This window comes from Podarcis vaucheri (assembly GCF_965113315.1).
Source record: "Podarcis vaucheri genome assembly, chromosome: 3".
NCBI lineage: Eukaryota > Metazoa > Chordata > Lepidosauria > Squamata > Lacertidae > Podarcis > Podarcis vaucheri.
The window spans coordinates 81,887,092-81,914,609 of NC_138761.1; the positions used below are offsets into that span (position 1 = coordinate 81,887,092).

Here is a 27,518-nt window from a genome sequence, read left to right on the forward strand (position 1 = left end):
GCGACTAGCAGATAACAGAAATTGCAAACAGGTGTGATCTTGCGATACTGCAATTTTTCACTTGAGATTTAGTCCAATGCATGTTTATCTGGCAGTATGACAAATTGAATATAGGAGTGCTTACCTTTGAGTATGTTTCAGATGCTGTATGTTCCAAATTCTATACTTGATAAACCTAGATTGTGGAATTGAAATATATTTGCATAATATTGGGGTCATTTAAAGTGCAAAATCAGTTTCCTTTTGCTTAAATTTTATCATTGCCTGGACAGTGATTTAAGGAAGAACAGTTCGAGCTCTTAGTACGTTGAAAGGGATAAAAAAAGTTTGGAATTCAGTGACTAGATTCTGTGGTATAGGCAGAGGTTGCTATGCATATTGTCACCAGAGACCTCATTTGAACACAGCTGTAAGTTGCTGTCGGAAAAAGCTCTTGCAAATTGAACATCTAAGGATTGTTCTAGTCCAAATATATGTGCATGTTATACAGGTCTGACCTAGGTTCTTTATTATCCAAGGTTTTAAATGAAGGATGAAAAAATAAGTAGTGCTGATGAAACAAACACTCTTATTTTTTCTCTGGCCCAATGGTTGCTAGTGGCTTGAATTAATTAATTTTTATAATGAATGATTTTAGAATGTTGTTTATGTTGTACTTTGTACTGTTTTATTGTTGTTAGCCGCCCTGAGCCCGGCTTCGGCTGGGGAGGGCGGGATATAAATAAAATTTATTATTATTATTATTATTATTATTATTATTATTATTATTATTATTATTATTATTATTATCCTTGGCTATATTCTCTGCATTAAGATGAATGTTTGTCCTCTTAGGCTTAAAGTAATGGTCTGGGCCAAAGTTCAGTCACTGTGGACAAAGAGACCAATGAAGTTGCAGGATCAAAGCATGTTTTGAATTTTGCATCTGCTGATTTACTTGTGGATGGGTTTTTTTAAAAGCATTCAACCCTTTCTACTTTTGCAAATATTTATGTAAAAACATTTAAGCACTTCTATTCAGTTATCTTGCAAAAATTATGTACAGAGGCCTCTGCATCCCTTGTGGGTCATTGTGAATTACTGCAAAACATATTCTGTTTCAGGTCTGTGTCTTATGTATTTTTTCTCTTCTCTCCATCTAATCACCTTTCCCAGGGGCAGATATTGCAGGGCTCATGATGGATTTCATAGAGTGGCTGACCAATCAAAAATTTGGACACCACTGTATCCTCAGCATCCGGGATGTTTTGTCGTGGGTCAGCTTCATGAATGCTATGGCGCAAGACAAACTATCCAGTTCTTCAGAGGAGCACCAGCTTTTTAGTGTCTGTCCAGTGACAACATTTGTCCATGCTGCATGTCTGGTGTACATAGATGGAATAGGTTCAGGTATGTCTTCAGTTTCTTTGCTTTATCTCTGAATAGTTCAGATCGTTTATTGGGGAGGGGGTCCCTCAACCACTGGATGAGAACTACGCAAGGTTTAAAGCAAGTTTGTCATTTTGGAACAAAAATAGTAAACAGTCTCAAGACGCATGCAAGCAACGTATAGTGTTTGTGCTACAGAGTGTGCATTACAGATTTTGGCCATACCTTACTGTTAACTATATGTTCATTTCCACCATTGACATATAACTATGATCTCTTCTTCCCTCTACCCCCTATGTAGGCACCATGTCCTGTTTGGCTGGCTCAGCTGCTTTGGCTCGTGAAAAATGCCTGGAATATTTGTGTGGGAAAATTTCCCAAGTAGTGCAACTCACTGAGGTTCAGAAGAATGAGCTGAAAATATATGACCTGAAGAGGGAGAGGGAAATGGTTTGGATGGAGAACCACATAGGAATCCACCCATTTTTCATACCAACAGGCAAGGAACTCTTTTGGTGGTATTGCTGCTGCTGCACAATTTGAATGGTGATGTGCCGCTTACGATGACTTAAGAGCAGAATGCATGAGAGATGACAAACATGCAGAAAAAAATAATTTGTTGCAGTCCTTCCAAGACCCTTCCATTTCTAATCGAGTGCTTGAATGCTCTTTTCTCAGATGAAGGCACTTAGCTTAGACTTCGCTCTGGCATGCTAGCTTTCCATATGCATGGAGTTTTTAAGAGCTTTAATGGCGGAGCATTCAAATATTTTACTCCACAATCTGTAGTTAGAATTGTTAAGTATCATAATTCCTTGTATTTCAGATGTTAAGACAGGAGTGCCGTTGCTTAATATAGCTAAGCCTGCACCACCCATTAAAAAGAGGGGAGATTGCAAAAATACAAAACTTTGGAGGAAAATCCCTCTGCATCAAGATGAATGTTGATCTGGTACCATTATTCTGTCTGATGAGCTAGTACTTTCACTGAAGCAAAAATGTTGATCATCTTACCCTGTAATCTAATTATTTTTTTATTTGCTTTCTCTGTTCTGTAGGCCCTATTTACCAGAAGAACAATGTCTCAGACTATGCTCTAAATGCAGGAACTACAGCAATGAATGCACAGCGGTTGTTAAGGGCCTTGCAACTTAACAAGCCCATTCTCCTGGAAGGCTCTCCAGGGGTTGGGAAAACCAGCCTAGTAGCAGCCTTGGCAAAGGCTTCTGGAAATTGCCTTGTTAGAATCAATCTTTCTGAACAAACGGTAGGTAGGGATTACTGTGTTCTCCACTGAAATGCCCGTACTTGTGAATGTGAGAGTCTATACGTGCAAGTTAACAGGTGTTAAGTTTTCACAAATCTTGAGAATACTCCTAATTGATTGGGGAGGGGGAAGATGCTTAGAAATAGGTAAGTTTAATAAGGGGTGTATTGTTGATTAATTCTAAGAGGAAGCATTGTATTCCTTTTCCTGTCTAGTAAAGGGACACATTCTGCTAGAATTGTGATCCATCTATTGGTGTGGATGATCAAAACAAACTGCCTAAAATACCGATGCAAAGAACCTTGATCAAAGTTTGCTGCTTGAATATTGGTTAAAATCGTAATGGTTTAGAATTATTTTTCTTTATTTTTAAAATTACTCTTGGGTTTCATTTTTGTTCATAGAACGCACTTACTGGCTGATGCAACAGATGCATTGAACAAAATATTTATAACTCTTGGTATAAATGCTACTGGATTATTACTGCAAGCCTAGGAGAGCTTTTTCTAAATTGCAATTGTTTCACATGCATTTGGAAACCTTGACTTTTCTTCCTTCTGATCCAGGACGTCACAGATTTGTTTGGCACAGACTTACCTGTTGAAGGGGGCAAAGGAGGGGAATTTACCTGGCGTGATGGACCTTTGCTTGCAGCATTGAAAGCTGGACACTGGATTGTATTAGATGAGGTGAGTTCAGCTTAATGTAGCACAGAAAAAGGATTTTCGTTCCTTTTTTTGAAAATGAGGTCTCTAGCTGTCTCAGTTTGCTGTTTGGGGACTTTAAAAGGATCTTATCCAAACATGGTAAAGTTAACAGTGCATTCTCCTTACGTGGAGAAAGTATCCTGGAACAGTCTGCTGCTCCCATTTATTCAAGAGGCTGCTCAGATTTTATCTTCAGTTTTCCAGTGAGAGAACACACACTTGCTTTTTCTGGGGTGGCAGTTGCAGAAGGCGATTTTGTGGACAAACAACTTGAGTTCTGTGTCATGGATGTGCTGCAGTTTACAGAAGATTAAAACTACTACTTACCTTTTAAGTACCGTCTTAGGGCTGAATTAGCTTGAAATCAACACTTTCTTAATAGAATCTATAGGAAGTGGCTTTGTAATATTGGTCCATCCAGCTCAGGGTTTCAAACAGTGCCACTTGAAGATGCTAGCCACTGATTCTTGGGACCTTTTTTTGCACACAAGGCATCTACTCTACCCCTGAGCAATGGCATTTATCTGGGTGGATTCCGACAGCCTCATTGACTTCACAGTTGTATTTACCTTTAGGCTATGCCAGGTGTGTCCAACAGGTAGATCATGATCTACTGGTAGATCTCAGGCCCCTCAGCGATCTCCTCCTCCCCCTCCCCCCAAAGAAGCTCAACAGCTTTGGCCTCCTAAAAAGCTCAACAACTTTGGTCCATCCAACAACAATGGGTAGATCATTGCCAGTTTTTTCATAGTGTGAGTAGATCACAGTCTTTGGGAGTTGGACGTCCCTGGGCTATGCTGTTGCTCTTTTGAGTTGTGCAAAAGGAGCTTGAAGCCAAAAGAGTAGCTAAATAACCAGGGCATTTGTGTTAATCTGAAGTTAACTTTTCCTGAGCTAACTACAGTACTTTTGCTTATTTGCTATAGATTTAAAGGTGTTTTGTGGGCAAAAGTGTGTGTTGTGAAGAAGAGGGGGAGTGTAAATTTTCCTCTTGGTTTCTCTCAAATAGCTGAACTTGGCTTCTCAGTCAGTACTAGAAGGCCTGAATGCTTGTTTTGACCATCGGGCAGAGATTTACATTCCTGAGTTGGGAATGAGCTTCCATGTGCAACACAAGAAAACAAAGATCTTTGGATGCCAGAATCCCTACAGGCAAGGAGGTGGCAGAAAGGGGTTGCCCAAATCTTTTCTGAACAGATTCACACAGGCAAGTCCATAACGTCATTTAAAAACTATTTCTCTTGTCCTCCTTGCAGTTCCTTTCTAAATGGAATCATTTGCAAGCGCACTGTGCATTTTTCTGTGTCTACATAAAAATAATACTTGAGTCTCACCTCCCACCCCATTTAATTCTATTGATGATGTAGGTTTTCGTGGACCCTCTCTCATCCGCAGACATGGAGTACATTGGAAATACCCTGTTTCCTGCTATTGACAAAAAGATTATTGCAAAAATGGTTGAATTTAACAACATGGTAAGTATAATTCCTGAAACTCCTCTTGATGATATGAGTGGTCTTCTTAAGGAGAGGGACTTCAGGGTTCTGGTGACTGTCCCCACAAGTCCAAGCCAATGACTGCTGCAACTATGTGAAAAGCTGGTCACAGTTTTCATTCGAACATGTATTGAGACAAACTTCATTTGTAGTCATTTTCAACTCTGGAGTTGCAGTGGCATGTGAACTAGCTGGGCTCCACAGATAAAAGCCACTGCAGACTGGGTTTGTATTTCATTTTTTGTTGCCTAATATATCAGACAGAACTTCCCTTTTTTTCTTCCTATGGCATGCTCCGTTTGTGTGGCTAAGGCTTACTAAGTCTGAGTTCACATAAAAGTTTCTTTGAGGCTTTCCCCCTAGCAAGTAGGCATAGAATCATACATGTGTGTCCAAGGTAAGACAACTGCATGTTGTATGTGTTTAGGTTTCCCCAGTTATTCTGGAACAAGAGCATTCCATAAAGATTTTGAATGGACGGTAAAGAGTGGTGGTAGCTTAGAAGAGCAGTAAATTAAGTTGAATGCTTGGCGCGATGAATGCTTTCTTGTGCAATAGCGTTTTAATAATCTACCATGAGCTGAAACACGTCTGAGTTTTTAATCTTTTGAACTGGTACGTTATTCAGATTGATCAAGAAGTTATGATTGAGAAGAAGTGGGGGCATAAAGGTGGACCTTGGGAGTTTAATCTGCGTGACCTTTTCCGATGGTGTCAGCTGATGCTTGTTGACCAGTCGCCTGGCAGTTACGATCCAGGCCAACACATGTTCTTGATATACGGGGAAAGAATGAGAACAAATACAGACAAGGAGAAGGTAAGGAGCATGAAAAATGTGTTTAATCCTATTAGTCTTTTCTGTTTTACAAGTATGGATATGTTAAACCATTCTTGGATCTTAAACACAAATTTTACTGAGGTTTTTTTTTTGGTACCTTTTCCCACATTATTTGAAACATTGAATGACTTCTATTTAAGATTATCTACTTTCCTCCAGGGCCTTGAATTAGCATTTCAGTTAAGCAGGTGCAGGATTTGAAGGGACCTCATGTAGTTTTATCACCATTCATGTGCTAAGGATGTGTTAGAGATAGATTAAACTCCTGGTACATTGGGTAAGAGGGCTTACAGCAAGTGTGTGGAAAGGGAACCTACCTAAGTGTAATTTCATTGCGATTAGGGAGCTTGATCAGACAAAATGATCCCACAGCTTTCTTGCTGTGTCCTGTGCCAGCAACTCTCAGATACCACAATCAGCCTTTAGTGGATTTGCAGAATGTTGTTCTCGTTTTGCTTATGATTAGTACTCAGAAAAATGGCGTGAAAAATAAATGTGGTTTTGAGGGGCAATTTAAAACATACTGGCCCCGCATGTAAGCAGTCTAGTTGTGCATTCCAGCTTCTCTCAAGCTGAGGCTTAGTTCAGGTTGCAGCTGAGCATTACAAGCTGGGCAGATCTGTATCCTGAAGCAGGTGACTTCAGACTTCAACAAACAACCCATTTGGAGTTTCCCCGGTTTCTTTTGAAATCGTTCATTTGAGAGTTGCTGCAGAATTAGAATATAAGGATTTCAGCATTTGTTATAAATGTGATCTTTCATCTGTTTTTTGTTTGTTTGTTTGTTTGTTTGTTTTAGGTAGTGTGTCTATTCAGGGACATTTTTGGTCAGGATGCTGAACCATATATGGGTTCCAGACAGTTCCACATCACTCCTTATGACGTCCAGGTGAGAGAGAACAAAAGTTGCTGCTACTTGGGCATCTTCTTGAATTTCTGCTCCACACTATACATGCACACTAATGCACTTGCTTATTTTGTTTTTAATTCTACTGAAGGTTGGTTTCTCAATCCTCTCCCGCGCAAACTATGCTCCTCCTCCTGGCAGAAACCTATCCCTGCTCCACCATTCACTCCAGCCCTTGGAGTCCATCATGAAATGTGTGCATATGAGTTGGATGGTGATATTGGTAGGCCCTGCGGCTGCTGGCAAGACCAGCCTCATTCAGCTTCTAGCATATCTGACAGGTCATCAGTTGAAGATCATGGCAATGAACAGTTCTATGGATACAACCGAGCTGTTAGGTGGCTTTGAGCAAGTAAGTGTGCATTTTTTAAATTTGGGAATAAGGACAAGTCAAGTGCATACAAGATACCACTTAACTTAAATTTGAGGAGTATATGAATGGGCAAAGTTTAAATGTCTTAACTGAAAGCAAGAAAGAAACACCTCTAAGTGGTTTCCAAAACCGTGCTGAAGGAACCCAGTGGGAAGTGGTGGTTCAAGCAGTGACCAATGTAATAAATGTCCTATAGGTTGACATCATTAGGCCTTGGAAGAGCTTGCTGGAGAAGGTGGAGAACGTTGTAAGCACACTTCTAAGGGACAGCCTCCTCCTCACTGCTATCTGTCCAGAAGATGCTGAAATTGTGCTGCGTGCCTGGAGCAGTTTCGTTCTAAATTTCAAGCCAAAGTCCCTTGGGGAAGGGAATCAAAACATAACCATTGAACTGGTGAACAAATTGGAGGGAGTCCTTGCACTGGTCCAGCGGCTGAACAACAAGATCAGCTCCTACTCAAAGCCAGGTATGTGCAGAAGCAGTAGGAAGTGATAGCGTTTTTCCCTTTTAAAATGTCATCAGCTAAGCATGTTCAAATTCCAGTTGCTGCATGCCGCCAGAGAAGGCAAAAACCACAAAGCATTTTAAAGACTGCTCTGATGTTACAAGGAAGACATTTTCATGGCGAGAGATGGTGTGTCTTTATGGAGCAGTTGTCAACTGAGATAAATGTGTACAAATGTGACCAGAGGAAAAGTATGAGTATTTGTGGTGCCACATGGTCTAGACATGTGTGCAACCACCTCTCTATTCTCCTGCACCCACTGGCATTCAGCCGAAGTGTGCAGGAACTTTACATGTACAGTGATGAATGCACATAGAGCACTTGTGAGCAAGCCACCCAGGTCCATATTTATTAAAGCTACATAATCTGCGGAAGCACAAAGCATAATTATTTGCTTCCTTAAAGATTTTTCCAGCCTCCATCACAGTTATGGTTGCTCTGCTCCCCCACACCAGTTAGCAATAGTCTATTATGTTTATCATTCTGTGAATATTAAAGACATTCTCCCTTTTTAATGAAAACCTGGTTGATCTACATGCATTAGTTTAGACATCACATCTTGTTGAAGCTAATGCAAAGATCTTATGATCACAACTGAACAAAGAAAGAGGGACCGTTTGTCTAAGTTGGTGAAGGATATTAGACTAAATGTAGTTGTGAAAAGCACTCTGTGTGAACCTTGAGTACTGGCTTATTGGTTCATTGAATTGTATTCTAAGTATCTCCCCCCCCCCCCCGATTTTAGAGTTTTCAAGACTTGTAGAAGAATTTCGGCACTTCAAGCTGCAGGTTATTCAGTATATGAGCAGCAGCAACCACGGCACATTTGAATGGGTTGATGGGATGTTGGTTCAGGCTTTACAGTCCGGAGAATGGCTCTTGATGGACAATGTTAACTTCTGCAGGTAAGCGCAACTGTGTTGTTAGAAAGAAATTATCATAAATATAGAAAACCACATTGGATAAACGTCATTGAATCTCTGTTACAAATCATGTACCAGATCAAAGAGAGAAATTCAAGGAGTAGATCATCATTTACTGTTTCAAAGGAAACTGGATTATACAGTTATCTCCCATCTACTCAAGGAGGTCCTTTGTTCCAGCAGACACTTCCGTGAACAGAAGGGGGAAGTCATAAGGCAATTTTTGCTTATTTCTCCCTTCTCTCTGTAGTCTGCTGTGACACCCCCCCCCCCAAAAAAAAAGAATTCCTGCTCCAGAGGGTTAGGGAACACTTTGGAAAAGGAGGAGGCAATGCAGAAGAAAGGGGGAAGTTTGCAAAAAATTGCACAAATTGCTTTCCCCTCCCTTCCAGTCACAGAAGCATCCACTGGGGCAAAGAGTCTTTGTTGAGCAGAGGGGACAGAACTGGACACCATCCCATGATATTTCTGCATTACTTCCATATATCTGATGCTATAAAACTGATCGGATTGAGCAGGGGAGGGGGGGGGAGGAATACTCCTTCCATTATGAAGCCAAATGAATGCTTGCAGTTGTTAGTAAATCAGTGAGCCACCTTTAGTGCTTAATTGTTCCTTTGTTTCTTGTGTGTAGTCCTTCTGTGCTGGACCGCTTGAATGCTCTGCTTGAACCTGGAGGAGTCCTCACCATGAGTGAAAGAGGAGTGATTGATGGTGTAACCCCCACTATCACACCACATCCAAATTTCAGGTGCGCTGACATTCTTTGTGCTTATTGGAGTGTGTTGTTGGATTATGCTTAGAGAGTTGCAGTATGCATTGGGGTGGGAACACCGTCTCTTTAAGGTATCACTACTGCAGCCTTGAAAATAAGTGTAGGTTTGATCATCGCTCAGCTGGGTCAACAAAGTGATGTATTGCTTGATAGTTTTCTCTTAGCACCCCCCTTTTTTTACAACAAGGTCATTTGTCTTCCTTTGCTGGGCAGCAAAGCAGTGTGATGCACAAATGCTAGTCTCTCCACCTTCTCTGAACTGCATGTGTATATGCAGGCACACCCACACACATACGTTTTCATTCTCTGTTTAATTATTGCCTTTAGATTGTTACTGGATTCTTGTGTTTTTTAAAAAACCATTTCCTCCTTTTCTGTATAAAGCCTAGAGAGCATTTGCTATTTGGGTGCCCAGCAAGTTTAATAAATCAGGTTGGGGAGGTTGGTTGGTTAGAGTGCGGTGTTGATAATGCCAAGGTTGCAGGCTTGATCCCTGTATAGGGACAGTTGCATATTCCTTCACTGCAGGGGGCTGGAATCAGTGATCCTCAGGGTCCCTTCCAACTCTACAATTCTTTGATTCTAAGTAGGATAAGGAGAGGAGGAAGCCATGAAAGTAGCAGCCACAACATGCCTCTCTGTTCACCTAGCCAAGACAGTAGAACAGGGTGGTTAGTTCCCTTTTCTGCCAAGGCAGAGTTCCCTGGTGGTGGAGAGGAGGCAGTTCAGGGGTGCAATAAGCATTTTTTAAAAAAACTTTGTGCATAGGGAAGAGCCAGACAAACCAAGTACCCCTCTAATAGAAACTCAGCTTAGAAATGTACTGTTGGTATTGCTCTTATCAAGGTGATAACCTTGATCGCTAAACATTGCAGGCAAGTGCCTAATTGCAAGGCTGTAGTGTGACCTCTTCCTCGCTCGCTCCACCCCAGGAGCAGCAGTGTAAGATTACATACTGGATGGGTAACTTAAATAACCATACTCTCTTATGTGTATTGAAACTTAAAAAGGCTTTTCCTTTCGATGGATCCATCACACGGTGAAATATCCCGAGCCATGCGGAATCGTGGAATTGAGATCTACGTTCCTGGAGAGAGTGATTCATTGGATCTTCACGATGTGAAGCTGCTGCTTCATGGAATGGGCTTGTTTGGAAGCAGCATATGTGATGAGCTCGTGGCTGTGCATACAGAAGCTAAGGAAAGCATAGCAGGTGAGATAAGTATGCATAATAAACTTGGCAAGCGCTAAAGAGAATAACTTCTATTTAGTGACTGTGTTAGAGACCATCTGAGAGAGAGAATGAATTGGGAAATTTTGATTATGATTTCAGATTTATAATACGGAAGTTAGCTCAGGTAGGTGGTTTGAAAAAGGGGGAAAGCAAAAAAAATGGTTAAATTCCTAGGCATTCTACAAAGGTGCTTGGTGGGTTGTAATGTTAATTTTTCCTTCTCAGGTTCCTCTTGCACTCTATCTGCTTTGATTAATGCTGCAACGCTGATTGTGCAGCAGTTGCGCCGAGGATTCGGTTTAGCAAAGAGCTTCTATAAAGCGTGCTGGGACATCTACGTCAGTTCACAACAGTCAGGAGACAATCAAAAGGTAAGTCTTCCTCCGTTGGAAATGTGCTCATCAAGTGTTTGTGCTAGAGAGTCATCTTTTGCAAAGTTGAGAGAGATAGTGAGAGACAGTTCAAAATCTGAGCAATCAAGAATTAGAGACCATGTATCTATCTATCTTTTCAAACTAACTGCTACATTTTAATTGTTTTCCATGCCTGAGAAAAATGTTACAGAAAGAAGACTACTGTTGTTGTTTTTCCCAGTTGAAGAACCTAATCGCAACCCTTTGTCTCTCCTGATATACTAGCATATGCTGGACTTGATAATGAAGCATGTTTCAGTCTTGGAGTCAGAGGAAACGAGGGGTGCTTCCCTCCTTGCCTTAGGATTGTGGCCAGATTCTGCCTCCAGTGCTTTGTTTGCAGCTGAAGACTCTCTGCTTTCTATGGTTCATCACGATGGCCAGGTCCTGGCTTACTGCCTGAACAGGCTGAATCTGAGAAACAGCAGGTGAGCACAAGGTGTTGCTATCCCTCTGGGCATGTAAGAGTGAACTGTTCCAGGTTAATTGGTGAGCAGCCTTTTGCCTGCCCCTCTATGTAAATAAGTGAGCAACGTTAGCAGTTACATCTGCACTGGGCTACCATAGTTAAGGCCGTTTTCCTGCCTCCACTCTCCTTGTTTACAAGGTAGCAAGCAGCTCTCATTCCCTATACCTGCGAAGCTTAAGCTGCTTTCAGATATGGGGTTTATTGTGCTGCTATTTTGGTTATAACGCTATCCCTGCTCTACCGGTTTCTAACATTCCTTTCACACTGCATTACCTGTTGCGTTATGGAACCGTGGCTTTTTGATGGATATACCACCATGTCATGCTAAAAGTCCTTCTCACCAGTGGGCGTGACGTGACGGGTGTCATTGGGCATTGCACCCCCCTCTATATGCATACATGCTTCAGTTCCCCCATTGTTCACCCATGAAAATGTTGGGGGGAGGAGAACTGTATGATGGACTACCTACTCTCCTAGATTTCATCACATGAAAACGGCAGGGAAATTACAGCTCAAAACTACTGAGATATTCCAGGTTAATGGGGTGGTGCACAGTTGCTGTTGTCTTTCTGGAAGCAGTTAACATGGATATGAGCATTGAACTTCCATTAGGTCCCACAGATTTCCAGATATGTCTTACATCATGTGAAAGATCACATAAAATGTGGGTGTTACCACATTTTTTTAATAGCGCATGTTGGAAAAATGGAATACTGTAAGGCGTCAATTCTGGACGCGGCAATAGTTTGAAAGCATGGTTTCAGTGTCCAGCTGGGATTTTACTCAGAGTTAAGGCAGCACACCATGGTTACTTCTAACATGTTTAGAGGTTAAATCTCCTCTAGGCCTTTGGAAATTGTATAGATGGTTTGTTCTTTGCATAGGTATGCTCTTCTTACAATGACCTCTCGTTTCAGGACGCTGCCTCTCACTATACATGACTTTGAGAAAATCCTGCACTCTCCTAATCCAGATTGCCTCAAATTTGGTGCAGTGGACACTAGTGCCTCTTGGGCAGATGGCATGGAGGTTCTTTCCGCAGCCGTTAAGTTATTCATAGAGAAAGCAACGAATCAAGACTGGACGTTGAGAGTTGGGTGGCTTAATCAGTTAAAAAAGAATTTGCCACAAGTGCCTGGTAAGTGTTGACTCTTGCTGCTTAAGCAAGACTAATCTGAATGTTTGTGGTGGTGGAAGAGAATCATGCAGCACGATCCTATGCTTGAGTTTTGTAAGTAAATGTAGAGAGATGGAGGAAGTCAAAAGCACAGCGTCACCAGAATAGTGTGTGCAATAAGTGAGTGAAAGGAAATAGTGTCTCATGGCCAAAAAAAAAATATAAAAAAATGATTAGACTCTCAACCCCAAAACTGGAATTTCTTGGCTCTGTGGCCTGCAGCTTCTTCTTGGCCTCTGATAATAATAACCATACCCATCTGGCTGGGTTTCCCTAGCTCACAACTGATTTCATATGTTGATACCAATTCAGCTTTATCTTGATTAATTGACTGCATTCTCCGCAGGGGTTGGCTTTCTTCTCACAGCTGCCCCATGAATACCCCACTCATTCAGGTTGCTGGGCTTTCAGCGCGTCACCTGATGTGTAAGGAGCTGCAGCTAATAGGAAGTAGCCCCCCCCCCCATATATGCACAGGAGTTCTTGGTCCTTATGCATGGGGTGGAAGGGGCTTTGGGATTGGATCGCAGCGGAATCCTTTGGCAGTCCAGGTGTTTTGATTCGTGGGACCCAGCACGTTTAATTGAAATTACACTGTTCTGTTTCGTTTCACTCGTTTTATAATTGTAATGGCTCTGTCTGTTTTCATCATTGTGCAATATATTGCTGCAACCTGCACTGACGATGAAGGGCGAGTAAGAATTCTTGCCAGCGTATAAATAAAAATAATAAGCTTAGAAAGGCATGAATTCACAGGTTGTCTTCTTTCTACAGATTCAGTGTATACTCAGCTGGAAGCCGGTGCAGCATCTCTGAATAATTTTTACTTCAGTCCCCTCTCAGGTGCGATCAGTAATGTAATAAAGTTGCTGCAACCAAATATGACTGGTAAGATGTCTTATTTCTCTCTTGGCTGTGAGTGTGTATTCTCTTCCTATGTTTTTGATACAGTGAAGATTGATTTGTGATATTGATGAGGTTATGGAGAGTGAAACGTAGCTTGCAACAGAACTGAGTGGGCTGTGTTTGTTTTTTTTTAAAAAAACCCTTTCATTGGGCTTAGAAAATGCTACTGTGCGTAAAATAAGGTAAAGGTACCCCTGCCCGAACGGGCCAGTCTTGACAGACTCTGGGGTTTGTGCGCCCATCTCACATCTATAGGCCGGGGGCCAGCGCTGTCCGCAGACACTTCCGGGTCACGTGGCCAGCGTGACAAAGCTGCATCTGGCAAGCCAGCGCAGCACCCGGAACGCCGTTTACCTTCCCGCTGGTAAGCGGTACCTATTTATCTACTTGCACCCGGGGGTGCTTTCGAACTGCTAGGTTGGCAGACGCTGGGACCGAACGACGGGAGCGCACCCCGCCGCGGGGATTCGAACCGCCGACCTTTCGATCGGTAAGCCCTAGGCGCTGAGGCTTTAACCCACAGCGCCACCCGCGTCCCATGTGCGTAAAATAGGACGCAATAAATTGCATATTGGAACCTACCCCACGTTCGTTCCCATTTAAACAAATCTCTCCTTTATGTTGTAAACATGTGTTAGATGTCTTGCATCATGTTCATGCTGGTGCATATTGCTCGCTCTATTTCTTGGATTGAGGGAGTTGGAAAATGTTTATAATGAAAACAAACGTTGAGTTTTCCTTGTTGTTCATCTATCAAAACAGATGAGCATGTGATTCCTATGGATCCCAGATGGAACATGCAGTGTTTGGATATCATTAGCAATTCAGTGGATTTTGAAGCAGAAGAACACTCGGATCAGCTGCTTATCCTGCTGCAATCACTTTCAAATCGGTGAGTTCATCACCCGTGGGCTATATCCGGGATGGGGAAACCCTGTGGCCGTTCAGGTGTTTTTGGTCTCCCAACTCTCCCCATATGCTCCAGCCATCATGGCCGATGGCCAGGCATAATGGGTGTCGTAGTTCCAGCAACATGTGGAGGACCAATTGGTATCCACCTTCTTTCTGTTATTTTGATTAGAAAAGTTAGTTTGTCATTTCCACTTTCTATAACAGTGTTTTTCAACACTAGTGTGCCACGAGATGTTGCCTGGTGTGCCGTGGGGAAAATTGAAAAATTCGAAAGATTTAAAAAAAAAAAGTCAAATTTTCGCCCACTAGGCAGGCGCTGGACTGTGTCCACCCTATTTTCCCTCCATCCTGGGTGGGGATCAGATCGGATGGGATCGGATGAGAGCGGACAGGCGGTCCGCTCTCATCCGATTCCCCAAGAGAGCAGCGGGGCTCTGACATCTCCCTCTCCACACACAGTGCGGAGACGGAGCTGTCATCCGCCGGCTCAGCGGGGATCAGCGGATCAATCCCCGCTGAGCAGAGAACGGTCCGCAACGTTTTTGTTTGCCATTAAAGAAAAAAATATTAAACCATGCTTGAATGTTAAACCATGCTTCTTTGTGTTTATTTGATTCCTGTTCAAGAGAATTACTTTATATATAGTCAATATAGGCACAGAGTTAAATTTTTTAACATTTTCTAATGGTGGTGTGCCTCGTGATTTTTTTCATGAAACAAGTGTGCCTTTGCCCAAAAAAGGTTGAAAAACACTGTTCTATAATAATGTCTTTCCCTTTTTAAGTTGGCCGATAGTCTATAATTGCCACAGATTCCAATCCCCCCCAAACTGCTAAAAAACACCAACCAATCAATCCCTGGCTATGTTTTCTTTTGGAAGGCAAGTTGTAAGGCAGCTTTCGCTAACCCTTAAGAAGTTTTGAACTACAGTTCCCATCAGCCATAGCTATGCTGTGCTGGGACTGATAGGAGTTGTAGTCCAAAACATCTCAAGGGCACCAGGTTGATGAAGGCTGGTGTAATGTACAATCTAGAAAAAGTTGGGTACCCTTATGCTCACTGATAATCCATAATCTAAGCGTACAGTTACATCAAAACCTTTATTTCACAAGGAAACTCATTTTTACATAAATCATTCAGAATATTAATGCATCTTCTGCCATTACCCACTGCCATAGTCAGAATTCTTTCCTCCTGTTTTGTTTGTCTAATGCAGATTGTAAATTATCTATTCAGGATCCATTTCACATTAGTATTTTGTAGTGTCTAATGTTTTCTCTGCATTATGTACATGTTAAATAGTCCCAACATGATTCAATTTGTGGGCTGTTGGCTTTCTCTTAACAGGATTTTGATATACTCTTGACATAATAACTTAATGATATCCATGTGGGTTTGTTGTGTTGTAATTACAGGGCAATACTGTTTCTGGACCGTGAGAAAAAGAGCTACGTTGAAAGGAGCCTGATTAATACCAAAAAGCCAAGAACTAGTGCTTTGAGGATGTCACTGGAGTTCCATAAAGGTATCTATTGTGTTTCCATTTAAAAATTACTTAAACGAATCACTGATGTTGTTTTTGTAGCACGGTGCTTGGATACAGTTCTGCATTTTCTTTTGGTTTAATTTTCTGCATTGTCTTTTGGTTTAATTTTATTCTTGAAATGAAGATCCCGGCAGCCACAGCTCACTGCCGCATGCTATTGTGGTGAACCTCGCAGGCTTTTTTGAACTTTGGGATGCCTTCGTGCTGAACTGGGTGAAGTCTACTCAAGGGTCTGTGTCTGATGAAAAAATGTATGAAGTAAGTAGACCATACAAACATCTGGGGTCACCCATTGCTTGGACTTTGGGAGCTGTCCACTTACTTTCCCTGTGTTACGGTCTCTATTTTTGTCATACCATTTTGTTTGAAAGTGGAAACCTGGGAAGAGGACATGAAATCCACCTGTCTTTTCCAGTTGCTTGGAGGATCGGGCAAAGTGGTTAGTCACATTCAAGAGATTCCTCTGATTTAGGAATAAGAGCTCATCTAAAACAGATAAATGTTTTGTCTAGTTTGAACTGTAGGGAAATAGTGTGCCCCTATAAAGATATGTACATGCCAGAACAAAGCCAAGGATCCATGAATGATTGCAGAAATGGAAAGCTAATCATCTTCATGCCAAAGGATAAGCTAAATTGCAAGAACTGCAGTGCTCCAGCTTTCTGTTTTTCTGGTCTAATTTAGGATGTTAGATCAGAGAAATCTGTTTCCAGAAAGATACTGTTTTCTGGAGCACAGCCTGGATGGGTCATGGAAGCTGCCTTAAGAGATCCTCTGAGCAAGGACCACAGGGAGTCTACTTCAGGCTCATAGCTCAGTGGGTGAAGTGCAAGAGGTTACCCTCCTGAGACACCAAAGGTTGGAAGGTGCAATTTTTGCCTAGCAGCTTGTGTTATCCTAGACTTGCACCTTTTCCGTCTCAGGCATAAAGTCTCAGGAATGAAGGTGTCTTTCTGCTCAAACAAGGCCCGTTTAGATTTAAGACATGTGCCATTTCCTAATGATAAAAGAACAATGTTTTCCACCTGAAAAAGCATTACCGTGTGCATCATGGAATGGAAGACTCATTATTTTTTCCTCTGGCTTGCCTCTAGATACTACACTGCTTATTGTGGCGTGACAGGTTTTGGACGATATCGGACATGGTTGCTGTGGATTCCTCTGGCTTGGCACTCCTGTCTCTTCACTGGCACTGGGTTGTGAAACATTTAATCAGCAGGACAACTAAGTTGCTGAGCACATATGAGCAGCAGAAGTATGTTGTCTTTAGCTTGTACACCAATGCATTAAATCTGAAGGCAGCCTTCTATAGGGAAGCTTTTTAAGGTTTAATTATTATGTTTCCTATATATGTTGGAATGGCTAGGATTAGCAGGTATAAAGTCCCTGCACAGAGATATTCTTAGTGTTCCCTGTGGGTAATCATGTCAAGATGGCTATGTACCATCCATAATTCAGTTTTATTAGCAAACCTGAGGTTAAACTAACCCCTTTCCAGCCCTAGGAGGAGTGCGTGGAATGTTTGCGTGACACAGCTACACACTGCAGCTGACACACTGATGTGTCATGGCACACAGTTTGGGAAGCTCTGGACTGGGGGAATGAGGTTTCATAGGTTGCTGTATATCCAGGCTGCATTCATGGTTTGATGACCAATCTTAACTTTTCTTAGTTTTCTGTATAAACAATTATTGCTTCTCTTATTTTAAGGCTGCCCAAGGATATTCAGTCTGCCTCACAACAAATCCAGGCTTGCCTAGCCAATCCTGCTGGTGTTTCTGCTAGTGTTAAGAAGCTGCAGAAGTTTTGGGGAAGACCTCTTCCATTCAAGGTGCAATGTATTTATATGTAACTGAATACTGTTGACTTCTATGGAGGTTTCTCTTTGGTAATACAGTGGTGCCTCGCAAGACGAAATTAATCCGTTCCGCGAGTCCTTCGTCTAGCGGTTTTTTCATCTTGCGAAGGAACCCTATTAGCGGCTTAGCGGCTATTAAAGGATTAGCAGATTAGCAGCTAAAAGCCTATTAGTGGCTTAGCGGCTTAGAAAAAGGGGGGGAGCGAAAAAAAATCGGAACACTTGCAAGACGTTTTCGTCTTGCAAAGCAAGCCCATAGGGGAAATCGTCTTGCGAAGCAGCTCAAAAATGGAAAACCCTTTCGTCTAGCGGGTTTTCCGTCTTGCGAGGGATTCGTCTTGCAGGGCACCACTGTACATTTTAGAAAAACTGTTGTATTACACTGCTACCCTACCCATCTAGAATTATTTAAGGAACTCGTGTCTCAGAGTTACAGAACTACTTATAGATATTTAAGAAGATGATCAAGTGAGTGTATGGATTTAGAAATATATTAAATACTCTCCTTTCAAGAAAAGTTGGACCAGACTTACTAAACACCCTACAGCGAGAGCCATAGTTAAGTGTCATCATCATCCTCATCATAATTTATTATTTATACCCCGCCCATCTGGCTGGGTTTCCCCAGAATGCATGCCTTGTGCACAGACGTTCTCAAGATCAATCTTCAGATTCCTGCCTGAAAACCGAGAGAGCTTACTGCCATTCAGTGCACACAGTACTTGGGTAGATGGACCAATCAGCTGACTTGTTTTCTGTGTTCCTAGATAGCAGTTCCTAGTACAGTATATCACTTTTGAATATACCTGCACAGCTATACAAATGCTCAGGCAGAAGATTTTTTTGGAGCATGCTTGCGCAGAAGCTGTAAGACCAATGGGGCCTGGCTTAGGAATTGAAGCAAACCGTTGAGCCTTCCTGTCCTGTCCTGCAGCACTGCTTCTGCTAACTGGAGGCAAAAGTACCCACTCTCTTAGACAGAGTACTGCATACATACTAAAGTGTGCACCCTTAGTGTGGGGCATTCTCATGCTTTGGACTTTGGCACAATTGCCTAAACGGTTGACTGCTGCTTGCGTGCATATAAATTATATGCACCCCTTCATTCTTTACAGAAGAGGTCAGCATAAGTGGTCTTATTATGCGATTTAGTAAAACAAAACAAAATAGTGTTCAATCTATTGAGTTGGGAGCTGCCATTTTTATTTTTATTCAACTTATTCAGGATGTAGGAGTAGTGGATGCGTCTGTTCAGTTGCGGAAAATTTCCAAAGCACTTAATGTCCAGGAGCTGAGGCCCGCTATTGGAGATGGCGAATGGCAGAAGGAGGTCTGTATTCTGAAAATGGCCGCCACAGATTGGAAAATCAAGACTGCATTGCTCCAGGCTCAAGGCCTAGTTCTCAGAGCCAATAATTTGAAGGATGTCATTTCAGGTAAATGATTTGCGGTCAGGTGAAGTGAAGAACACCTCATAATGTTTGTACTACAGGTTACTTCAAATATGTATTTTCATGTTCATATAGTAAGCTTCCGTGTTTCCTGCAAATGAACATAAAAATTCGGATAAAATTCATATTTCCAGGTTTGTATTTTTCCCCCCTGTTATATTTTGTGCTGATGAGTGAGTTTGTTTTTGCCTTAAATCTTATTTTGGTACAAGATTTTAGTTGCAGGCTATTTCTATTCTTTATTTCTTTCAGATGAGTTATGGGCTCTGGTGAATCTCGAGCAGTCGAAGCTGAGGGAAGGAGGTGTCTTGCTCGAGCCTCTCAAAGAAAAGCCTGCTGAAGGCAAACAGGTGGATTCTAGTTTGATAACTCAGCTCTGCAATAAGGTGCAACTGTGGCCTGCAATGGAGTATCTAGCTGTGCTTTGGCAGTACAAGCTAACCACTGATTGTATAGCTGAGGCTTCCTTGCAAAGGTGAGGGCAAGTTTTTTGTGATGGAGCAAAAGGTTTCTGGGATTCATGTAAGGTCGATTATCCAGCCTTTCCCTTCCTTAAGCTTTTGTAGTCTTTTTATCTTGTGGTTTGCCATGGCTCAGTCAGGTAGCAAATTCATGAACGCGCACTCTGAGCTAGAATGTCTCAAGATATTTTTAAACCTCAATTCTGCTGACAGAAATGCAAGTAACTTTGAATTGGGGAGAATTTCAGAATTTATGTTTCAAAAGGATTATGAGACATTCTGAACATTTCTGAATAGGACCAGGGTGATTTTGAATGTGGGACTTTCCTTTAATTTCTAATTGTGTGTTGCGTCTTTCCCCTTTCATTATTTTTGTACCTTGGTGTGTATACAAACTATCAATCAAAAGCCATTCCTCTTCTTTTCTCAGGAATGGTAGCAGTCAACAATCAAGCCTATGTTCAGAAATAAGGCAATTTATTGCTTTCTGCCTTAAGTTTACACCATCTACCTCACAACAGTTTCAAGGCCTTTATTACTTGTTAGACTCTCAAAAGGTAAGAACAAGTGTTAAATTCAGAAAACCCCCCTTCCCTTTTCATTTTTCTTTTCTTTATTCACCTGGCACTGTATTCTCCAATCCAGGACAGAGACCTTCAACATACGAAACAAGGGAAAATGTAATATGACCTCAAAAGGGGTTGTATTATAGTGCTCTGCACATTCTCATTATCAGTGACAAACACCTGGGTACTTTTTATGTAAAGAATTAAAAAATCAAATCGACATAAATTTAACTGTTACTTAATAAAAGTAGCAGCTAGATGGGGGTCGGGGGGGGGGAATGACAAACTAACTTCCTGGCATTCAAACAGAAGTCCTTGATTGACTTCCCGTATTTATTTTTGGATAAACTGTGTGTTTAGCAAGAACTAAACAACTAAACAACTGAAAGTAGGTAAGATGACTCTAAAAAGCATCCACTGTGGATTAAGGAGCCAACATTTCTCCTCTCTTGCCCCCCTTACTTTGTTTCCTTAACCTTGCTACCTGGTGAGCATCTCTGGTTTCAGTTGTCCAGTGTGCTGGAAACCATCTTCAAGAATCAGCTAGCATCTTGTGGTTGCTTGCAAAGTTTTAGGAGTGGGAAAGTTCTTTCCTTCTGCTTGATTCATTGTTAAACTCTTTGTACTGCTATAAGTTCTTATGGCACTCTTTCTCCATTCCCCCCATGCTATTTGCTTGCTCCCATGTAGGCTGCATCACTTTTGGTGTACTATTCCCAGTGCATCTGGCTCAATTTCCTCTATTCCTTCCCATTTATTGCTTGCCCAGAGAATGCTGCAGTAGGTCCTTAGCTATAACTAGTTGAACAATGTGGTGGTGTTTTCTGTCTTAAGATCTCTCTTAGGACCAAGGGAGAACCTTACTTTCATATCTGATGCAAGAAATGCTTCCTGTCCTTAATAACAAAGCTAAGGAAAATTCTAGCTGATGTGGTTGGTCCCTGAAAAGTAAAACTTGTGCTCACATCCATTAGAATGCTTAAAAAGCGGAGGCAAACATTGAGAGCCTTTTTAAGTCTTCTGCACTTTCGTCCTGTGCTTTTAGGTCTCTGCAGAAGAAATTTCTCTCGTGTGGTCAGAACTGGTGAATGCTGCTTTAGTAGCGTTTTGGAGCAGTGTCGTTACTACAAATCCAGAGCGCTGGTTGACCTGGCAGCCGCTGTCTGTGGAAGAGAAGAAGATGCCAAAATCTCTCATGGACTGTTCTGTTCAGGTTTGTGTGAGGAAACTTGCATTTTTAAAGGGTTAGGGTGAGACTCTATTGTCAGGGCAGGAACTTATTGTATGATAAACTATTTTACAGAATAGTGTAGAACCTTCATCAAAATGATGCACTGCCAAGTTCTCCTGTTCACAGTTCCAGCCAGCCATGCTTTCTTTTAAGTTATTCCATTCTGTCACCTCGTTTATTTCCCCCCCTCTCCTAATTGTGAGCCCTCTCTGCCCACTGAGCATGCTCAGTCTTCACTCAGTTTTCCCTGTTACAATTTTTTCTGGAGATCTTTTTTGGGGGGTGGGTGGGTGGAGTGTACTTGTACAGATACCGAGTTTCGTACAAACTTTCTAATAGTTCTTTTTTGTGAATGAATGGTGCCATTTTGATGTCACACAGAGAATGGGTTCACTATTCATTCAGAGGATTGAAGGTATTCACTCCCATTGCTTGGAGTATGAATTAGCTACTAGAACTGATCCCAAGGAAGGCTCTGCTATTTATAGTTTATGCGGGTTTAAAATAGAGCATTAATATAAAATAAAGCGTTAATTCTCCTAAAGTGCTTTTGAGCTGCCCGTTAAGCAGGAGATGTTTGTGACAAGCTGCAATCTGGATAATTCTTCCATACAACTGATGCTAAATTCAGGGGAACTTGGATTTGCTTTCTAAACAAAGCTTGAAAAGGAGCCTGACAACTTGAACAAAAAACTAAACCCATTTTCTATGCCCTGTCCAAAAATCCAGCTGGACATTTCATATTTGAACGACTTGTGCAAAATTAGCAAAGTTCCTGTCAGTATGTTCACTTTTGTTTGCATTTTTCTGTAGTGGTCAGTGAAAGTCATTGATTGGAGACAGTGCAGGAGATAAAGGAACACAGTTGAGATGAGGCTAGATTTACTTCTCCCTATCAAATATTTTGATTATCAGAATGCCGGGGGTGGGGTGACAGGTTTTTCTCTGATTGTAGAGCACAAACCCTGTGTTAGAAGATGGGGAAGTGTCTTTTAAATAAACTTAATTAGGAAATATATTTAGCAAAATTACAGATTTTGGGATTATCTTATTGCTGAAGGCAGGGATTAGTTTAGTGTTTATGCACGGTATTTTAAATACGGCTGGGATGTTGGTTTGGAAATCCTGTTTTGCATCCACCCATCCTGATGCACTACTTAAATTTCAGTGACTTTCAGTGGGTTCCAATGTTACAATGATGATGTTGTTGTTTTTTTGGTAACATGTTCTCTAAAATGGTCTGACATTTCCAAGTCTGTGACCTGCCCTTTTAAAAAATAAAATAAAATGTGGAAACCTTTATCAATGCTATAAACATATATTTTGATCTTTATTAATTTAGGGTGTGGGTATTTTGAGTCGAGCAGTTTTCTCCAAGTGCCTCTCTGAAATTCTAACTAGCAGCAGCAAGTGGAGCCAGTGGGATGTGACCGGCCTTCCTGTCCTGTCCGCCTCCAACGTCACACTGGGAGAGCGGCTGGAGAGAGCACAGCAGCTTCAGGAAGTCAGCACAGTTCTGTGGACCAACTTGCCCTTTTCTTCCATGGCTGAATTTAGGTACTGCATTAAGAAACAAAGCCGGGGGGGGGGGTCAGGAGAGATAGATGCTTTGTACCCTTGGTTAACAGCTGGTCTTAAAAGAGAAGCACACCTGAGGATGTGGTGGGCGGATGGCTGGACTCCCCACCCTACTGTAGAGATAGTTCTCTTGTCTCTATGTTGGCAGCAGAGGCCTAGGTGATACCTATCCAGTAGCCTGATTAGGCTCTAGGGACTTTCCAGTTGCGGATCTCTTCTTCATCCTTATTTGGAACATCTCTTTCTTCTTTCAGGTTTACTGATTCCAGGTTCCAAGGTGTCATGCTGCATAGGCAACTCGTAGTTCTTAAAGGCCTGGTTCCGGCAGAACAGCAGGAGGAGTATCTCCGGAACTGCAATAAGGTTTCCTCCAAGAGCCCAGCGGCGTTTCAGTACATTTGCAAAGTGCTCAGGGATGCTGCTGCCCGGGAAATATTGCCTGAGCAGATCGTCTGCATCTGGCTGACTTGCTTGCAGCAGTTCTTTGGGCATGAAGGAGGACTGCAGAACTTGCCCGAAACAGCTCGGCGAGGCAGTCTCTGGGTCAACCTAGGTCTCCTGCAGATCCAGCTGTGGCTTCCACAGACCCAGTATGATCCAGCGGTGAAAAGAGAATACAAGCTCAAGTACGCAGAGGAAGAGGTGAGGGCTTGGGTTCCCTTGCCTTGTGGCTAATGGGATTTTTAGGCTACACCGACATTTCAAATCTTCAGACGACTGCTAAACTATACCAAGCCACATGAACAAATGTAATAAGACTGCATTGGAAATTTGATGTCATATGAGACAAAACAACCCAATATTCAGATAACACGGTGCATAACTACAAGTACCAGGGCAGGTGCAAGATCTTACTCATTTTTCAAAACAGAAAATGAGTCTCTGCATAGTCATGTAAATCCTACAAGATGAATACAGATATACACAGATATACAGAATGAGCACAGGTGAGGAATCTGTGCCCTTCTGTGTATTGCTAGAGATCAGCTCCCTAGACAATGATGGTCACTAGTCATGGGTATTCAGAGGTAACTGGGGTGGTGGTGTATCCAACAAAATCATCCTATTTGTGCAAGGACTTCCCCTCCTTCTCCCTATACCCCTTCCCAATCTGCTCCAGAGGGTTTTGGGAATGCCAAGAACAGGTTTGGGTGTGTGGGGAGGGGGCCAAATTCATTTATGCAAGCATAAGTCCTTGTCCAAACATGACAACCTCATTGGAGACAGCTCACTGTTTCTAGACTTTGAGGTTCCATTTACCTGTCATGGCTTAACAGCCTCGCTGTAGACTTACAACATACAGAAGGATCTGTAAATTCTCAGTACACAAGAATAGCTCCTCCTCCACCCAATTGGAGTGGTGGCAGAGTTTTATCTTGAATAAAACTTGCATGGTTTTTTGTTTTTTTGTCTGACGCCTTCAGCTGCACCATCTAGAATGTGAATGGAAGACACACAATCTGTCAACTCAGTTACGCACAGGGAAAGATCTGGAAGATGAAGCCATCAGCCATCACAGTCACCCTCACATTAGGTAACTTCAAGATTCCCTGTGGCTTTGGAATGTTGTAATGTTTACCTCCTGTTCCCAAATTTGAAAAGGTAATTGTAAATGGTCACAATAGTCCAGTGAGCCGTGGGTTCAAATCCCTGCTTGTAACAGAGCCTTGGGTAGTTGCACTTAACTACAGGATTCTTGTTTTCTTGACTCTCAGTTTGCCGTTTGGGTGATGAATGATTTGAGGCAGGGGTGGGTGGATTGCAAGAACAGGTGTGTGGCTCTTGCCATTTGGTCCCCATCCATCTGGACACAATTTTAAAAGCTTGCTTTCGTCCAGTGTACCTAGACCTATACAGAGTTGCTTGAGTTCCTCGTGGCAAAGAAAAGTGAAGATATATAAATAGTCAGGGTGGCACTTAGATTTCATCATGGCAGCAAAATAATTTGTTCTGCTCTTGAAGGCGGCTTTCATCTAATAATCGTTGGATGACCCTGACCTTTGACCTTTTACAACTTATCCTCCCTCAGGATGTTATGCCAAAGAATCCAGAAGCTGAAGGACCAGATTGCCAGCCTCAGCCAAAAACAAGCCTATAGACCACAGGCCCCTTCGTATGAGTCATTGTACAAGGAAGTTCATCAGTACGTCAGCAGCATTGCCCAGACTTCAAAAGTCCAGGATCTCGTGACCCGCCTGCTGCAGTTACTCCATTTGGATAAGTCTCAGTCTCTCCAGATGGTGCAAAACGTCCTCAGTGAAGAGGCAGCCTGGCAGCAGTCGCACCATCAGTTCAGGAAACGGTTGGCAGAGGACTATGCCGCCTTCCCTGATGCAGTCGTCCCACTGCAAGCTGCCATTTTGCAGATGCAGCATGGCCTAAGGCTTGTGGCTTCTGAAGTCCATAGGACGATGTTCAGCAGTTTTGTCTGCCCAGCCAAGCTTGGCTCTCTGGTTGCCTCTCTGCTGTCGTTTCCTTCCGTCAGCGCCACTTTCCCCTGTTACCTTTCCCACGCGGATGCCTTGTGCTCTGTGAATGCTCTGGACGTCCTTCATGGCCTTAAGAGGCTGTCTCTGAAATACTCCTCTGAGGATGCTGATGGGGAGCAGAGGGTATGCCTCACCCAGGAGCAGCTGCTGGTGAATGCTTTGTTGTTTCTCCATTGCCACGTGCTGTCCAAGGGAGAACTGGACCACAAATCTCTGCAGCTATTTAGGCATTTGTGCCAGGTATGGTGGTGCTATTTAAGCAGCTACATTTTCTGAGCCTCTACCTTCATTCTCTCCTTATTGCTCCAGCCGGGGGGGGGGGGGGACATCTTTGGGAACTTAACTTAAAATGTTACGTAGACGTATTTGGCAAATGAAAGCGGGCCACTTTAGGAACTGTTGCTCTATTTTTTTTTTTTTAATTTGCTTCGGCCCAGAAATACCCCCCACAAGTAGAAATATGCTTCTGCTTGTTCTCCTGGTTTCCCTGTCCTGCTGCAACCCTGGTCCCTCACAGTGCCATTCCAGAAGGTCCTTTGATCCTCACAAGCAGCTATTCTGAGAGCCATAGGGAGGGAAAGAGCCAAGAAAAAACCCCATTGTGTGGGTGGAGTTTTGCTTTGTTTATCTCTGACAAAATACAGCAGGTTGGATCTCAGTTGTTTATAGAGTGCTTTTCTGGTTGCACAAAGCGTTTCAAAACTGATAAAAGTAAATAAATCAAGAAAACCCGGTAATAAGACTAAATGACTGCAGAAACTTCTGCCAAAAACCATCTGTGAAAAATAAATCTTGACACCCTTGGGAGAGAGAAAGGTGACTGGCCTAATGCTCACTGGAAAGAGGGGTCACAGCTTTAGAGCAGCCAGTATAAAAGCGAGCCTACAGGCTCCAGCTCTGGGCTTTTTTTTCTTGCCACAAAAATGGAGCAGAAAACAAAGCCTGTTTGACTAGGCTTCAACATACAAGTGGCCTCACGCCACCATATGTTTACTGTGTGACACATGTGGGATTTATATGCACAAGTCTCTTATGGGTTTCTCAAGATGAGCGGGCTTTTGTTTTTTTGCATTCTATTTCTTAGGTAATTATAAATGAATGGGATGAACAAGAGCGCCAGGCCCAGGAAGAGGAGGAACAGAAGAACAGTCTTTACAGATACAGAACCAAGAGCCACGGGAGTGGCCTCAGTGAAGAGGAGGAGGAAGAGAGAGAGTTCAGGAGGAAATTCCCTCTGCATGAGAAGGTAAACAACTTCTGCTTTAATCAGAAATTGCGTAGGGAACTTTATTCTGTTTGTGTTTGTGCAGCAGTTTACATATTCAGAAAGAAATACAGAAGTATCAATAGTGTGGCAGCTGGGAACTGGATGAAATGGGATAGGGGCAGAACCTGAAAATGTTTTTAATTTCACTGGAAGCCAGTATGTCCAATAGCCTAACTTCCAGAATCCTAAGTTCACATTTCCGCTTTGTGTTCAATGAGCCATTGTGACATTATTTGTTCTTGTTGGGAGAATACACAGTGTAAAGACTGAAAAAGCTCTCTGCACATCTGGGGAAAGTGTTTATAGAGCTTTGAATGGTAAATGGGGGGGGGGGGCTATGTTATGAAACAGAGCCAGGAATAAGCCCTCGGTTACCAAATTGAGTTCTGCTTGCTTTTGGTTGTAGTGCTGTTGCTTGTGTTTTCTTTTTTTGAAAACAGTAAAAGTATTAGTGTAGGAGTCAGGATAATAGAACAAAGAGGCTTGGAAAAAGGAATAAAATATATTATGTTGCAAATAATTATAAAACATACAATTATTGTACAAGCATTTTTTTTACTAACACAATAAAGAAGATTCCTAATAGAATACAAAGCAGATAATACAGCTGCAGTGCTATGGCAAAACGTACCGTATAGTTCCTCTATTGCCACAGAGAGGTGGCCACTTTTTTGCTTCCTACCTGGATGTGTGTGGAGCCCAGTTGTGCTCCTGCAACTTCTCAGATGCCCACTGAAGCAGGATCTTTAGTAAAGCCTGGCTTGCTAGACGACCTGAGGATGCATACAACTGGTTCCCCA

The 27,518-nt window shown here is 42.3% G+C and overlaps 1 protein-coding gene across 2 annotated transcripts in view; it reads left to right on the forward strand.

Moving 5' to 3' along the window:
• MDN1 (midasin AAA ATPase 1) overlaps positions 1-27,518 on the forward strand; it is a 91,456-nt gene that overhangs the window by 29,455 nt on the left and 34,483 nt on the right. For both annotated transcript variants that reach the window (XM_082216995.1, XM_082216996.1), the window contains exons 34-64: positions 1,156-1,389; positions 1,670-1,867; positions 2,427-2,635; positions 3,202-3,324; positions 4,352-4,549; positions 4,710-4,817; positions 5,467-5,655; positions 6,476-6,565; positions 6,675-6,935; positions 7,153-7,423; positions 8,208-8,367; positions 9,020-9,136; positions 10,171-10,373; positions 10,620-10,765; positions 11,033-11,235; positions 12,194-12,414; positions 13,228-13,341; positions 14,122-14,251; positions 15,687-15,796; positions 15,942-16,075; positions 16,912-17,072; positions 17,528-17,648; positions 18,901-19,111; positions 19,379-19,601; positions 20,018-20,144; positions 21,199-21,366; positions 22,727-22,941; positions 23,217-23,604; positions 24,387-24,496; positions 24,992-25,691; positions 26,536-26,697. In XM_082216995.1, the coding sequence (XP_082073121.1) occupies positions 1,156-1,389; positions 1,670-1,867; positions 2,427-2,635; positions 3,202-3,324; positions 4,352-4,549; positions 4,710-4,817; positions 5,467-5,655; positions 6,476-6,565; positions 6,675-6,935; positions 7,153-7,423; positions 8,208-8,367; positions 9,020-9,136; positions 10,171-10,373; positions 10,620-10,765; positions 11,033-11,235; positions 12,194-12,414; positions 13,228-13,341; positions 14,122-14,251; positions 15,687-15,796; positions 15,942-16,075; positions 16,912-17,072; positions 17,528-17,648; positions 18,901-19,111; positions 19,379-19,601; positions 20,018-20,144; positions 21,199-21,366; positions 22,727-22,941; positions 23,217-23,604; positions 24,387-24,496; positions 24,992-25,691; positions 26,536-26,697 (6,005 nt within the window). The remainder of the gene's footprint in view (positions 1-1,155; positions 1,390-1,669; positions 1,868-2,426; positions 2,636-3,201; positions 3,325-4,351; positions 4,550-4,709; positions 4,818-5,466; positions 5,656-6,475; positions 6,566-6,674; positions 6,936-7,152; positions 7,424-8,207; positions 8,368-9,019; positions 9,137-10,170; positions 10,374-10,619; positions 10,766-11,032; positions 11,236-12,193; positions 12,415-13,227; positions 13,342-14,121; positions 14,252-15,686; positions 15,797-15,941; positions 16,076-16,911; positions 17,073-17,527; positions 17,649-18,900; positions 19,112-19,378; positions 19,602-20,017; positions 20,145-21,198; positions 21,367-22,726; positions 22,942-23,216; positions 23,605-24,386; positions 24,497-24,991; positions 25,692-26,535; positions 26,698-27,518) is intronic.